The following is a 16136-nucleotide window of genomic DNA, read 5'->3' on the forward strand; positions in this document are numbered from 1 at the left end:
TTTTGTTAGTATTACAGAGCACACATTACATTACACCATAATATTTCTCTTTTTCAGGTCTGAGTGTGTGTATGCGTGTTTTCTGTGCATTTATGTTGTAGCATTTTATAATATTCTGTGCATTTATTATTTATCATAACCAAAGTGAGGTATCATTAATGATTGTTATACAGTAGTATTTTTAACATAAATTAGACATAATTACTGACAGCCTGACTTTAACATTAAGAGGTGGTCAAGTATTGGTGGCCAATGTGCTCATAAAGGATGCTCATTCCTGTTGGTTTTCGAGAATTGTAATCCAAATCAGAATTTATGGTCACTGTATGGCACAATGGTTAAGCCATATGGCATATCCGAGATGGACAAGTTGTGTCATTATGCATCAGTCTACAGTGCATCAAAAAAAACATTTGTTCTTCCATCGTAACAAGCTTCCTCCTGGAATATGTCCCCTTCGGAACTCATAGGCATATTAGTGCAATATTTTCACATGGAATATGAACAACTGCCGTCAGTTATTATTTTTTTATTTTAGTTAAAAGATGACCAGACTTGCCATATTTGGTCAGTGTTTCACTGTATCATGATTATAATTATAATAATTATGGTAACAACATGTAACATGACTAACATGCTTCAGATTCAAAATATTACAGAATATAATGTTCATCATGAATACTAAATAATCATGTATGTACAAATATTCATGAGTATAGCTATATGATATTTCATTTGAACTATGTTAATCGATAGATAGTTGTAAAAAAAAATAATAAATTTTATTGTTTTTCTTTGTTAAGTCTGTGTTATGTCCTTTATTTCTCTTTCTCTCTTCCTGACCAGGTTGCATCTTGAGTAAAGGACCTCCCTGTATTTTACTAGATTTAAAGCCTATTAGTGTTGTTAACATTTTACCAAATTAATTTATTTTTACCCATTTAAAATACAACAAACAGTACCAAAAAAATGAAAATGTACTGAAAATTAACTCACCCTAAAGCCATCCAAGATGTAGATGAGTTTGTATCTTCATCAGAACAGATTTGGAGAAATTTAGCATTACATCATTTGCTCACCAATGGATCCTCTGCAGTGAATGGGTGCCGTCAGAATGAGTGTTCAAATCACTGATAAAAACATTAAAGTAATTCACAAATGATCTATACAATTCCAGTCTATTGATTAACATCTTGTGTTTGTAAAAAAACAAATCCACCATTAAGGCATTTTATCTGTTTAGAGCTGTTTTGGACTGTTTTCACTTGTAAACGGTGGTTGATTTCTGCATATTTCTCTCCTGATTCAGACAAGACGACTTTTTCCACTAGAGAAAGCAATATTTCGGATAGAGGATATATTTGAATTTGAAAACGCCTTTTATTATAGAGATGCAGCATTTCACTTTACTCTCATTCTGACGGCACCCATTCACTGCAGAGGATCCAATGGCGAGCAAGTGATGTAATGCTAAATTTCTCCAAATCTGAAGTGCAAATTTTCATTTTGGGTGTACTATTTCTTTAAAGTAAGAGCAGGCCTTGACATCACGTCAAGTGTACAGTTATTTAAGCTGTACAAAAACAGTCGGTTATGGCGCTTGATGTTGGAAACTGGTATTTGTTATTGTATTATATAATTTACTACCATTAGGCTGTAATAAACATACTGCTTTGCAGCACAAATAGTTTTATGTTAGTCGTTCTTCGAGTTGTTTACCTATAGCGGCTAGTAATGAATCGGAAGTTTCGCACACTCACGGGAAATTGCTTGCTTCTGCATTGAAAAATAAGGTCAATATATTTTAATAATAGTTCATTACTATTAATATTAATAAATCAAATGTAATTATTGTGACTCTATCAACATGTTTAATCGATTGACAGCCCTAATTTGCTTTTCTGGCATTCATACATCATCTCGAGCGCATGGCTTCTGTAACACTGCCACAGAAGGAGAGAATCACAAGGTCGCGTCCTTAAAAATCCAATGCACTGTTCTCCCAGCTACTGAGCCTTGATTCCAGCACTTCTGACACTTTCTGTAGCTCCAGTGGGGAACTGAGATAGCATCGCTCACTTCCCCGAGACAGCAGTGCATCACTGTCTTGCTCTCCATCCTCCACTAAACTGGACTGTTTAACCCCTATCAGTATCATCGCGAAACAGAGCATCTAATCTGTATGTTTCGCTCAGATCTAGCGCTCACCAGAGAAGTATTGTCCTTCCTGTGGTGGAACCAAGCAGAGATGGCTTGTGAAGGAGTGCTGGCAGAACACACCAAAGGCTGAAATGATGTTTATGGCAGCTATTACACTTTGTCTCCGCACTGGAGCTGATGCTTCGTAAGAATTCCACTCATAGCGGCTTGATGTCAGCGAGCCCTGCTGGCGAATCAAAGCCTGGCTAAGCCTCACCCTATTTGCATACAAATTGACCAGCTGATCCCTGTCACTCTGACAATGCAGCCAAGGTACACCCAGACAGCAAGCCCCGCTAATTACAGCGTGATCCCGTTATATTAATGCCAAATGGATCCCTAGTCGGGAATGAAACCTGATGCTGAAGTTTCCCTTTATTGTCGGCCCTTGTGAAACTTTGAAAAGTTACCCAGTATGTTATGAATTTTAATTGCGCATCAGGACTTGCTGAATCACTGCATCCGAACAGCTCCTGCACAGAAGATGATACGTTTTTATTTAGGTCCGTTCACACTCCCGGAGGAATATTCGGGGTATTTGCATTGTGTCTTTTCGCTATCCAAATGAATTAAATAAAATGAATAAATTATGAACGTTTACCTTTTGGTTTTTAATTATGTTCAATGCAGTGCCTTGGATGTCCAATTTCACACTGACCCCTAGTGGTCAGTTTAAAGCTTCAACGTATTATTAAATGATCTTCCTTTTGCTCTCAAGGGGGTAATTTTGAATATTCAGCTAATTGACTACAGGCCTTGATAGGCAAATAAATCAGAGCTTTCTTATCCAAGCTATTAAATGTGCGTATGGCTAAGCATGTAGCACACATTACAATATAATTTCTCAAAAAATATTCAATATTCATTGGAATCAGGTGCTTTTAAACAAAAAAAAAATGACATTGGATTGACCTAATTGTCAAGATTCTGTATTTTCAATATAGTCCACGGGGTGGCGTTATTGGGATATGCCTTTGACTACATATGAAAACACAAACAGTGAACAAAACGATATGCTGTTTAATCGCTTTCAACAAGAAAAACAACAAAACATACAGAGAAAAATAATGGAATTCCACAATGTCTCAGGATACAAAAAGTTCACTGTAGACACATACAGCACAGTGCTGATGAAAATAATTTTCCGGTGGTATGAAAAGGGATTAAAAGGGTTTGATGCAAGTTTAAGCATATGAGCCACACCACAAGTCTATTTTTGGGACTTGAATATCTTCATTGGAGGCTGAACAGCTGACAAAATGTTTGCATGTGAAAACATCCTGGAGGTTGGGGGTGCGCGGGGTACAGTTCATGAGGTTGAGCTCAAGGCACCACAACAATGCGCATGGTGTTGGTGTAGCCAGATCCTGGACGCCAGCCTGTGACAACGATGAGAACGTCGCCAGACTTGAAGTACTTTCGGGCTTTGCCTGAAAATCAAAATGGAAGATGTAAATAATAACTCTAGTACAAAGGTAAATGGTTTAAGTGCCTGATATATGATTATCAAACAGCCCTGATCACATCTAAACACATGTTTTATATTAAAGGCAGGGTAGGTGATTTGGTTAAAAAACATTTTTTGTTATGCTGGTTGAAAGTCTAAATGTCTTTATATGTATTTATATCGTCTGTGGAAGATGTAGGACCATAAAATGTTCGTCCAATCATATTCCTTGGTCCGAGGGCTACGATAGGCTGTCCTACCTGCCTGTCAACGTATGTATTTGCATACCTCCACTCACCCTGTTCGAGCAGACATTATGTCATCAGCGTTTTCCATTAGCTATTGCAGACTGAGCGAGAACGGAAGGCATTATTATTTTAATATTATGCACTTTGTACTGTAATGTTTTCTCACCGGTAAATGAGACGAGATAATCTGACAGTGTTGCATCAACGCCGTCTCTCATCGTGTCGCTGGTTAGCCTCTGGTCTGCCTGTGCACGTTCATGTGTTTTGGAGGAGGCGTGGCTTTGGAGAGTGATTTGCAGGAAGGGTGAGATCTTACGCGTTCAAAGCTAGCTTGCTATTGCTTGCCTCTCCGAAATCACCTACCCTACCTTTAACTTAATGTTAAATTGCAGTTTGTGGCTTTTAGTACACGTTTGCTTTTAGCTTTAAGGCTGTTCACAGCAATAATGGTAACTACAAAGATAACAATAACTATAACTATATTAGCACACGCTACAGTTATGTTGTAAAGTTAGTGGATTCTGATTGGCTGTCAAAGTTTTATCTTTTATCACCTGGAAAAAAATCATTCTGAAAGTGATTCAAATGATATCGTTCCTCTGTTTTGTTATTGTTAGAGTTGTGGTGTGGACTTAACTATTCGCATAGAATTAGAACGCTTATTAAAACTTTATAGTTATAGTTGTTGTTGGAGTTATCATACTTGGCGTGAATAATCCTTAAAGGCCCGTTCACACCAAAAATGATAACTTTAAAGATAACTATATTAGCGTCCACACCAACGTTCTGTGGACAAAAAATTGACCAAGCAAAAATCAGTGTGCATCTGTTAGTGTCACACTAGATGAAGCGCTAGATTTCTCTAGATGTCTCATTACCGATCTCCAGGGTGAAGCTGACACGTAGATCCACATCCTCAGCCCATACATCATTAGCAGGCTTGGTGTAGAGGATGGGGATGACGCCGCGATACAGGTGCAGCTGCCGGGCTGTCTGGCCGTTACGGGTCACAGCCATGATAGGAGCACGTGGCCTGTATCTGGACAGCAGCTGGGCAGACCTGAGGAGACGAAGACAGGTTGACACAAAATATTAGGACAGAATTATTATAGAACTACTAACAAATACTAATAATAAGAGTTAATTTATTCTTAATAATAATATTATTATTAATATTAATAATTATAATTTGCCATGGATAAGATGAGCTCTAATGTTCCCTGAGATTTTCATTGCTAATAGAACATGACTGTGTTTTAGTGTTTTCATGAAGTATGTAGTTTAATATGTAATACATTATAAAATATATATTTAAAAACAACCACAATAATAATAATAATTATTATTATTGTTATAAAATATTACTAGGTAATAATAATAATCTGATGAATGTTATATTAATATTTTCATTGCTAATATGAATGACTTCATTACTAAAATGACTGTATTTTATTGTTTTCATGTAGCATGTAAATATATATATTTTAAATATTATAAATATACATGTATTTTAAAAGTTGCTAATTTAATTTAAAATGTAATTAAAAATAATATCAATAATAATTTATTTTATTTACATAGCTATAACATTACAGAGCATAATAGCATAATTTTGAAAATGGACAAAATAAAGAAAGAAAAAAAATACATATAGAAATACAGTATGTTCCAACTTTTTAAAAACTTTGTTCATCCTGAAGAGATTTATTTTACAATAATAATTAGCGGACTGTACATTATCCCCATTTAATTTGGCTTCCTACCAAATAAATAAACGTAAAAAGTTGGAATTGGAGTTGGAATTACTTTAGTAAGTGACTGAGGTTCGTAAGAGGCATAAAAACATAGTTATGCATCAAAACGGTCAATTATATAATTTAGCTGCCATTATACAAAATACTTAATAATATAATGATGCAACTGACCAATCAGAATCAAGTATTCCAGACATACATGCAATAAATAGATCAAATGCAAATGCTAGCTTGAAATTGTATCTGCTCTGGTTGGAGTCAGCCAGAAAAACATGCTCCTGCATACAAGCCCCAATGAGGGTGCACGTTTGCCTCTCTACAACCTACTGTGGGACAAGTGAATAAGGAGTTTAAATTAGCCTATGAAATGTCAAGGTTCAGGCCTGCAAAGGTCAGACTGTCTCGCTCGACGCAACGAGATGCATTTCGATCAGCCACAGGTCAAAACGGATAATATATGAGAGTGAAGGAGAGACTGTGAGTAAATGCAGCTAACTAACCCTACACAAATGATAAAATTAAGTGTTAAATATCTTCTAAACTGGCATAAGAAGATGTGCATCTTACAATGCATACATATGTTTTACAATCTCATGTGCACGACACTGAGTCGAGGTCACTGTATCTAATATTAGAACCAAGTGTGTGTGTGTAAATGCCACTGTAAGCCTTTAGGGTTATTGAGAGCGTCTCTGACCTGCCAGTCTTGGTGAGCACAATGATGGCACTGGCACAGCACTTAAAGGAAGCTTCCACTGCACCAATGGCCACGGACTCAGTGGGGTCACGGGTCAGATGGGTGGTACGGCGAAGCTCTTCAAATAACTGCCTGTGGAACATAGCGGCCTCAGCTTCACGGGCGATCTGACACAACATGAAGAAATTAGACAAATGAGGAAACAAGAACCTTATTATTGTATTGCCATTGTGTATATCACAATATTACCATCTGATAACATCATTGGCCTCATGGTACCACCAGAACACTTATTATGATGGAAGCTCTATTCAGTTTGACAATGATAAAAAACCTTTGCTGGTAAATTTGATAAAAAACCTTTAGTAGTGAGAGAAGAAGTATTGCAGGTCCTCAAAAGCATGCGAGAATTTGTTGCCACACCAACCCTTGTGAAAAAGAACTGAACTTAAAATTGTTGAAAATGTACTCGCCCTCAGGCCATCCAAGATGAAGATGAATTTGTTTCTTCATGTGAACAGATTTGCTTTTGAAATTTAGCTTTACATCACTTGTTCACAACTAGCGCATCTGAAGTGAATGGGTGCCGTCAGAATGAGAGTCCAAACAGCTGAACATCACAAGTGATCTACATGACAGTCCATCAATTAACATTTTGTGAAGTGATAAGCTGCATGTTTGTGACAAACAAATCCATCAATAATGCGTTTCCATCGTCCAGTGATAAAGTCCATCCCCTGTTGTCCTCTGACATCAAAATCCACAGTCATTATTGTTTAGAACTGTTTTGGACTGTTTTCACTTGTAAACGGTGCTCGATCTGTGCATATTTCTCTCCTCATTCGGATGAGACGACTTTTCACTGGAGAAAGCAATATTGTGGATAGCGGACTCTTTAAGCTGAAAGAAACGGTTTGAAATTAAAAACTCATTAATGATGGATTTGTTTCTTACAAACATAACTTTTCACTTCACAAGACGTTAATTGATGGACTGGAGAGGTATGGATTTCTTGTGGATTATTGTGATGCTTTTATCAGCTGCTTGGACTCTCATTCTGACGGCACCCATTCACTGCAGAGGATCCATTGGTGAGCAAGTGATGTAATGCTACATTTCTCCAAATCTGTATATTATGAAGAAGTATATTATTTTAAAGTGTATTATTTCCGTAATAACTACTCTTTTTAAAAGTATGCTAAAGTGTACTTCTTTTTCACAAGGGTAATAGTTATTTGCACATGTAGACAGTACAATTACAGAAACAGCATTAGCATTTAGTTAGTGTTTAATTTTACTAGATGTGCTTTTGGAGTTAAGAGGTTTATGGTGAGATTACACGAATGTTCTGCTTAGCAAGCTAAACGTACAGTATATTATTAACATATTAGTATAAGTGCACTTATCAGGCACAAGTCAAGGTAAAGCCAGAATGTGGCGGTCTTGATGGTACCTGGTGCTGTGTGCGCACAGACTCTAGAGGGTATTCACCCTTTGCGGTCTCTCCGCTCAGCATGATACAGTCGGCACCGTCGAGCACGGCATTGGCCACGTCGCTGCTCTCGGCACGGGTGGGGCGGGGCTTCTTGATCATGCTCTCCAGCATCTGTCAGTCAAGGAGACAGTCAGTTCCTGCTGGCTGAACTGAGCCAGCTCATTCGCTTCTGCATAGTATCTGTACTAACCTGTGTGGCACAGATGATTGGTTTACCAATCCTGTTGCAGCGACCAATCATCATCTTCTGAGCCAGGAACACCTTCTCCGTTGGGATCTCAATACCCAGATCTCCACGGGCGACCATGATACCATCACTAGCCTCCAGGATCTCATCAAATCTACACAAATAAAGAAATGCAAATAAAGAAATAATCAGAGCTCAATCTACACTCAGTCTGCAAAACATAACAATCTTTACAGTAGGTCTGGTAAGGAATGTCCACTTTGAAATAAATTACAATTAATATACTGTATATAAACAATATATTATATGCATTATATATTATATATGCACATACACACACTATTCGTGTCACTTATTTATTTATAATTTATTCCTGTTATGGCAAAGCTGAATTTTCAGCAGCCATTATTCCAGGCTTCAGTGTCACATGATCCTTTTGAAATTTGGTACTCAAAAAACATTTCTTATTATTATCATCATAAGTTATCAGTTATTGAGTTAAACAGTTGTGTTTCAACTTAATATTTTCGTGGAAACTGTGATTTTCTTTTTGTCAGGATTCTTTGATGAATAGAAAGTTCAAAAGAACAGTATTCATTTTAAACAGAAATATTTTGTAACATTATAAATGTCTTTATTGTCACTTTAGATCAATTGAATGCATTCTTGCTGAATAAAAAAAATCTTACTGACCCCAAAGTTTTGAAAGGTAGCATATATATATATATATATATATACACATTAAATAAAAAAAATCTTACTGACCCCAAAGTTTTGAAAGGTAGCGTATATATACATTAAACATTAATTAAAAATATTTTTATTAAACATATAATAGTTATTATATTATATTATAGTTCTTAAATATACAATGAAAAATCGTAATATATAATTAATATAAAATAATGATATATAATTATATAAATAAATATATATTATTTGATTTAATAAAAATTTTATTTATATTATCACTCACTTGCGCACACCCTCATGGTTCTCCAGCTTGCTGATGATCTTGATGTCCTTGCCTTTCTCTCCGAACACCTTCCTGACAGCGTGCACATCAGCAGCTTTGCGGATGAAGGAGGCAAAAACCATGTCGACGCCCTGCTCCACACCAAACTGAAGGTCCTGAATGTCCTTCTCAGACACTGCGGGCAGGTCAACATTGGCCCCAGGCAGGTTCACGCCTTTCTTGCTGCCCAACATGCCTCCATTCTGAATCTCGCAGTTCAGGAAATCAGAACCTGGAACATTCAACAATGTTAAAACAATGTATTTTGGCAGTCCTGCTGTGATGTTTTAAAGGGCTGAAAATATGATGTGGTTATGATAAGAGAGATTCATTGAACTTGAACTTGGACCTCACCAATTTCCTTAACCTTGAGTGAAATAAGACCATCGTCGACGTAAACATGGCTGCCCTGCTGCACCACATTTGTGATGTTCTTGTAGTCCAGCCACAGAATGTTCTCATCGCAGTTGTCCTTGAAGTTGTCATCCAGAGTGAGCTTGATCATGTTACCTTTGACAAGCTTGACCTCCTCAGTGCCACTCTGAAGAAACCACATTCATGAGCAATTAGACAAGCTCTAAAACAGAGTTTCTAATATTGAAAAGGACATCAGAAAACGAGACGCTGTAATTACGCCCTTAATAAGTCCAGTCCTGATCTCAGGGCCTTTGGTATCCAGAGCAATGGCCACAGGTCGGTACTCAATGCTGCCAGGTCCAAAACTCTCAATGGCTTCACGAGCATTCTTGATGGTCTCAGCATGGTACTGCATAAAAAGGTTATTTACAGCAAAATTGAGTGTGTAATATTGAAATGTTTTAAAAATTAACTGTCAGTGAGCACAAGATGACAGCAAATGTAATCTAAATGTACAAATAGGGGAAATAAGCATGAACAAGAAGAATATAAAACAGAGGCTAATACTGATCTTATATGTTCCATTCTATTCTATTATTTCTTGCAATTCTGAGTTTTCATTAGGGCTGCACGATAAATCGCATGCGATATTTAATGCGCATCTTGTCAGTAAAGCCGCTTCTGTAATCAGCGGTAAATCTCCATCACATGCGGGCTTTCACATTGAGCAGCATTTACTACACAGAGCTGTTGTTCACAGGCAAGCTGCGCAACACCACGTTCATAATCGCGCGATTTTTTGCGCAGCTTGTCGGTGAACAACGGCTCTGTGTAGTAAATGCTGCTCAATGTGAAAGCCCGCATGTGATGGAGATTTACCGCTGATTACAGAAGCGGCTTTACTGACAAGATGCGCATTAAATATCGCATGCGATTTATCGTGCAGCCCTAGTTTTCATCTTGAAATTCTATCACCGCTACGGAATAAAAAAAATTAAAAAGGAAATTGTGACGTTTTATCTCACAATTCTGAGTTCATATCACAATTCTGACTTCTCTTATATTTCTGAGAACTACAAGATATAAAGTCTTGCACAAACAAGCAGAAACAAGCTTCCATTATATTATATTATATTATTTTGTCTCTGAGATCTCAAGCCTTCTCAACTTCATCATGTCTTCTTCCATCTTTATTTGACCCTCTAACTTTAGCACTCTCTATTCTAATTCTTTATAGAAAAAAACTTGACCCTTTTAGACTTGCACTCTATTTATTTACTAACTGCTTGTTTTCTTTAAAAAAAAAAAAACTAACTTGCTTCTCTAATTTTTTGTATTCTATCTGTTTTCTTTTTATTTATTATACAATTAACAAAAGCAAAAAAGGCCTCTAACACTAGCTTGCTCTATTCTTTTACTATTCTATCTGTTTTCTTTTTATTTATTATAGGATAAAAAAAATTAAAAAAACGCAGTACACGTAGCAAGGTTAAGCTAACTGAGACTTGTTATAGCACTTGCATATCATTGCTCTTTTGTTGATTTTGATTGCTTCCATTGTCCTCATTTGTAAGTCGCTTTGGATAAAAGCGTCTGCTAAATGTCTAAATGTAAATGTAATGTAAATGTCATCTATATATGGCACCATTTTTTGTCCTTTAGAAACATAAAAAATTCTTTTTAGACTATTTTTTCTTCTTTGTTCTGCTTGTACGCTGATTCTTGCTCTCAGAAGGAAGTTTTATTGACTGAGAGTGTGAGTTCTGAGACCTGTAAAACTCTACTGAACACGATGGTGCGAAATAAAAAGAACAAAGCGAACATGTCTTTTTGCTGTAAAGTCTACAGCTCAGTCAGCGTGATAGTCTCTGTCCTGTCTGTCCAATCGCAGACACGAGGCAGAGACAGAGAGTATATATAGAATCAGGGAGAGACAGGTTATGTTTCCAGTGACCCACAGAAACATTTGACTGCTTCTCATCTCAAACTGTTCGTTTCAGTGAATAAATATGACTGATCCGACAGCTTTGCTGATAGTTAAGTCAAAATTTTGGCTGTCGTCTCTCTGATTACAGACCGTGTGTAAGCAAATAATAAGACAGTCACTTCACAACCATATCACAACATGTATAAAGCGTCAATGACTGTGGCTAACTGTAACAATGCTATATTAACAATAAAAAAGTAAATTATTTCAATGAGTAACAAATACAATTTAGAGTTCAACTTTGGCTGTCGTCTCTCTGATTACAGACCGTGTGTAAGCAAATAATAAAGACAGTCACTTCACAACCATATCACAACATGTATAAAGCGTCAATGACTGTGGCTAACTGTAACAATGCTATATTAACAATAAAAAAGTAAATTATTTCAATGAGTAACAAATACAATTTAGAGTTCAATCAAACAAAAGGAAAGTGTTGTATTGTTACAGATTATGAATTCCAGATAAAAATGGAGTTATACATTTTAAATTAAAAAATTAAGTCTCAGGTTAAATATGGTGAATTTATAGTGATCTCAGGTCCAAATATGATATTAGTATTAACAAATATTAAAATAAAAACTAGTATTAATGTTAGTATTAACATTTAATAATTAATAATTATAAGATGATAAATAGGATGATAAAATAAAGAAATATTTTTAATGTAAATAAAAGTACAAATAAATGCAAGTTATAACATGTATATTATAATAAAGCAAAATATTTTAAATATTTTATAACAAATTAGTATATTTTAAATTAAGTTTTGCTAAACTAACAAGATTAAGAAGTAATTCCATGAATTTTTAATAAATACCTTGAAATGTGCAAACGGCATATTTTTTTGTATATAAAGGTGAAAATAAAATACATTTAAACAAACACGCATACACACATATTTATAGTAAATTATCTGTACATTTTTTATTTACGTTTCACTAAACTAAACAGTTTAATAAATAAATCCATACTTTAAAAAAAAATACCGGCGCCAAAAAATAAAAAAGTTGTTTCATGTTTTTAATTTAATACACTGTATAGTATTGACTTTACATTTTTACAAATATTTAATATTTTAATATTTCAATCTTGATTTTCTACTTTAAAAATGGTTTTAAAAAGAAGCTAACCTGTCTCATAACCGCATGATGGTGCTTAGTAATGCTCACTGGAACTCTCAATGAACTTTGTGCTCATATTTACTCGTTATATACAAGAAGAAACTTTATTAAAGATAAACATGAGCTATCGACCTTCTCAATCCTCCAGACAGAAATATCTACTGCATCACTTCATGATAGCATGCTTAATGTAGTAATCAGTGGCAATGGTGCCATGCAAAAAAAAAAGGTAAAAAGCCATGACTTTTAAAGGGGGGAGGTCAGCGCAGTCTAAACTCACACTCTGGCTTGAGCCCATGGTGACTCTTCTCAATGTATCGACCAAACAGATTAGAGTAACTAACAAGATCAGCTTACACCTTCTGACATTTGAAGAGGCACGAGGGAAATGCCACAATAATGGAGGATCTACAATGGTACGACTGTCAAGGCTGGCTGAGGGGATGAATACTTTTTGAAGAACTCTTATTACAAGTTTAATAGACTGCTTGATGATATAACAATACATTTGTGGACCATTTCAGTTGAGGTTAATGAGCTGCTAACGGAATATGTTCAAGAATGGATGAGATCGTGTACCTCGTGAGTTCCATGGGAGAAGTTCATACGTGCAACGTTCATGCCGGACTTGATCATCTCCTTCAGTGTCTCCACAGATCGGGAGGCAGGTCCTGCATTAAGATAAAACAGAATATTGAATTTTAAAACTGAATTTCTCAACGTTTTGAGGGACAGTTTGCATTAAAGGAATTGTTAATCCAAAATGAAAATTTGCTGAAAATGTACTCATCCTCAGGCCTTTCTTGATGTAGATGAGTTTATTTCTTTATTGTATCAGATTTGGAGAAATTTAGCACCACATCACTTGCTCACCAATGGATCCACTGCAGTGAATGGGTGCCATCAGAATAAGAGTCCAAACAGCTGATAAAAACATCACAATAATCCACAAGTAATTCATCTCCAGTCTATCAGTTAATGTCTTGTGAAGCGGTAAGCTGCATGCTTTAAATAAACAAATCCATCAAGACATTTTTTACTTCAAACTGTTGCTTCTGGCTAAAATAGGAGTCCTCTGTTCATAATAATGCTTTCTCCAGTGAAAAAGTCTGAATCAGGAGAGAAATATGCACAGATCAAGCACTGCCAAATCCGTCCAAAACGGTTCTAAAAAAATATGTCAGTGGATTTTGTTGTGAGAGGACAACAGGAGACTTTTTCACTGGAGGAAGTGATATTATGGACTCGTATTTTGACCAAAAGTGAAGGTTTAACGTTAAAACGCCTTATTGATGAATTTGTTTCTTACAAACACACAGCTTTTCACTTCAAAAGACGTTAATTGATGGGCTGGAGTGGTGTGGATTACTTGTGGATCAGCTGTACTATGTTTTTATAAGCTGTTTGGACTCTCATTCTGACGGCACCCATTCACTGCAGAGGATCCATTGGTGAGCAAGTGATGTAATGCTCAATTTCTACAAAACTGTTCCAATGAAGAAACAAACTCATCTACATCTTGGCCTGAGGGTGAATAAATGTTCAGCAAATTTTCATTTTTGTATGAACTATTCCTTTAAGTTCCTTATGTGGTTCACTGACCGATCGTGCAGACGATGCCTGTGTTGCGAGACACAGTAGGCTCAGAGTCGATGTCCAGCAGGCACAGGTGCTCCAGGAAGGTTTCTGCCATAGCAGCAGGCATCTGCTGCGTTTGAATGAAGGCAGAGCCCGTAGTCTTCGTCTGAGACATGGCTGGAGCTGCGTCCGCGACTGCTAGAAAAGTCCTGGAAGAAATATGGACAAAGCAAATTTAGATGACTTATGCAAGGACAGTGATTATTTTGAGCTTTTTATTATCCTCGGGCCTTTGGAAACACATTTTTTTTTGCACACAAAAGGACATGATGTCAAAGATGCAAAAATTTCCCACCATAATTTCATACAAGACTGCCCTTGTGAAAAAAAACTTTTTACACTTTAGCATACTTTTAAAAGGGGTATTATGGAAACAATAAACTTTAAAATAATATACTTAAGTGTGAACTGAATGTAGTGGTTTCCCAGCGGTTGGGTCAAAACAACCCAGCTGCTGGGTCAAAACAACCCAATAGCTGGGTTTGTCCCTTTTTAACCCAGCGCTGGGTTATATTTAACCCAGCATTTTTAGAGTGTACTCAAACTGCGATCGCTCGCGGAGATAATAAATAATAAATTTCCATAGAGTTGTATTTATTTAGATGTTTATTAGCGAAATAATGGTTATATAGTAAATGTTAATACAATTTAGGGTGTTTTAAACAAGTGAATCTTGTTAAAAATTACATGTGGTGGCCGTGCTGGAGCATTACCCGAGCATCAACCGCATCAACCTAGTGAGTGAACAGCAATATGAAAGCGGCTTCACGAGACTAATGGTGAGCAAATATACAACAGAGAGAGAATTAAATTCAGCGCTTTTATTTCCAACATGTGCTCATTCATGGCTGGATTATTTAACTCGTGCAAAGTTACGTCTTTATTGGGACAGGACTTGACGGATTATTTTACATGACTCCATGAGTTGGTCTTTATTTCTTAGAGCCAAGCTGCATAAACTACATATCAGGCATTTATGTAATGCATTTAATTTGTGCATAAATGGCTGTTATGTTAAATAAAGGTAACTAACTACAGCAAATCAAGTACCTGCACCATGCCGTTGTTGTCTCGTCTCCCCTCAGCAATGACGATCCTGCGCGCAATTCTCAAAACACGCACAAGATGGCGGCGTTTATCGGTGAATCCGAAAACAAAACCGATATCCGATTATGGTAAAATGCTTAAATATCGGGGGAAAATATCGGTAAATCGATATATCGGTCGATCTCTAATATAATTGCATTTCTATTAAATCCTGTATGTAATAAATTTGAATATATTTTGTAATTACACATTTGTCATGATAAAATTACACTTCTTTAGTACATTTAAAATATATTAACTTTAAATATAAAATCAAATAACAAACTACAGTTCAAATTATCATCAAGCATTACGTGTTTAGTATGTTAGTCAAAATATGTGTACCTCTTTAAAGCACAATAAAAATATTAAAAAGTACTTTAAAGTAAAATGAATGACATAATTACAAATAATTTTTTTTAAAGTGTACTTGTGTTTAGAAACAGTCATGAAAGTGCAATCTCTTTAAGTACACTTAAGTGGCCTTTTATTTCATTAATTTTATATTGTCTGCAGGTAGTTTTTAATATACTTTTAAGATTTAAAGTACACTACAAGTGCACATTCAATGCAATTAAGCACACTTGCTATTCACAAGGCTGAACAACGCAAGATTGTCAGAGAATAATGACTTAAAGGGGTCATATGATATGATGCGATTTCAATTTTTCCTTTCTCTTTGGAGTGTTACAAGCTCTTGGTGCATAAAGAAGATCTGTAAAGTTACAAAGATTAAGTCTCAAATCCAAAGAGATATTCTTTATAAAAGTTAAGAGTCAACCGCGCCTACCTAAAACGGCTCGTTCTAACACGCCCCAACATACCTACGTCGCTCTGTGGGAAGATTTGCATAACAGCGCCCAAATGTTCACGCAAAGAAAGAAGGCGTAACTTTTATTCTC

At 36.0% G+C, this 16136-nt stretch overlaps 1 protein-coding gene across 1 annotated transcript in view; it reads right to left on the bottom strand.

Annotated features, from left to right (window-relative positions):
* Nucleotides 1-3112: 3112 nt before the first annotated feature.
* Nucleotides 3113-16136, bottom strand: part of pkmb (pyruvate kinase M1/2b) — a 14024-nt gene continuing 1000 nt past the window's right edge. The window contains exons 2-11 of the mRNA XM_016523296.1: nucleotides 14113-14297; nucleotides 13090-13181; nucleotides 9677-9808; nucleotides 9397-9583; nucleotides 9004-9274; nucleotides 8031-8181; nucleotides 7799-7951; nucleotides 6346-6512; nucleotides 4773-4954; nucleotides 3113-3629 (exon numbers count right to left, since the gene is read on the bottom strand). Coding sequence (XP_016378782.1) covers nucleotides 3523-3629; nucleotides 4773-4954; nucleotides 6346-6512; nucleotides 7799-7951; nucleotides 8031-8181; nucleotides 9004-9274; nucleotides 9397-9583; nucleotides 9677-9808; nucleotides 13090-13181; nucleotides 14113-14297 — 1627 coding nt within the window. The 3' untranslated portion in view covers nucleotides 3113-3522. The remainder of the gene's footprint in view (nucleotides 3630-4772; nucleotides 4955-6345; nucleotides 6513-7798; nucleotides 7952-8030; nucleotides 8182-9003; nucleotides 9275-9396; nucleotides 9584-9676; nucleotides 9809-13089; nucleotides 13182-14112; nucleotides 14298-16136) is intronic.

Source organism: Sinocyclocheilus rhinocerous, unplaced genomic scaffold, assembly GCF_001515625.1.
Source record: "Sinocyclocheilus rhinocerous isolate Xijiao unplaced genomic scaffold, SAMN03320098_v1.1 scaffold1201, whole genome shotgun sequence".
Taxonomy (NCBI): Eukaryota; Metazoa; Chordata; class Actinopteri; order Cypriniformes; family Cyprinidae; genus Sinocyclocheilus; species Sinocyclocheilus rhinocerous.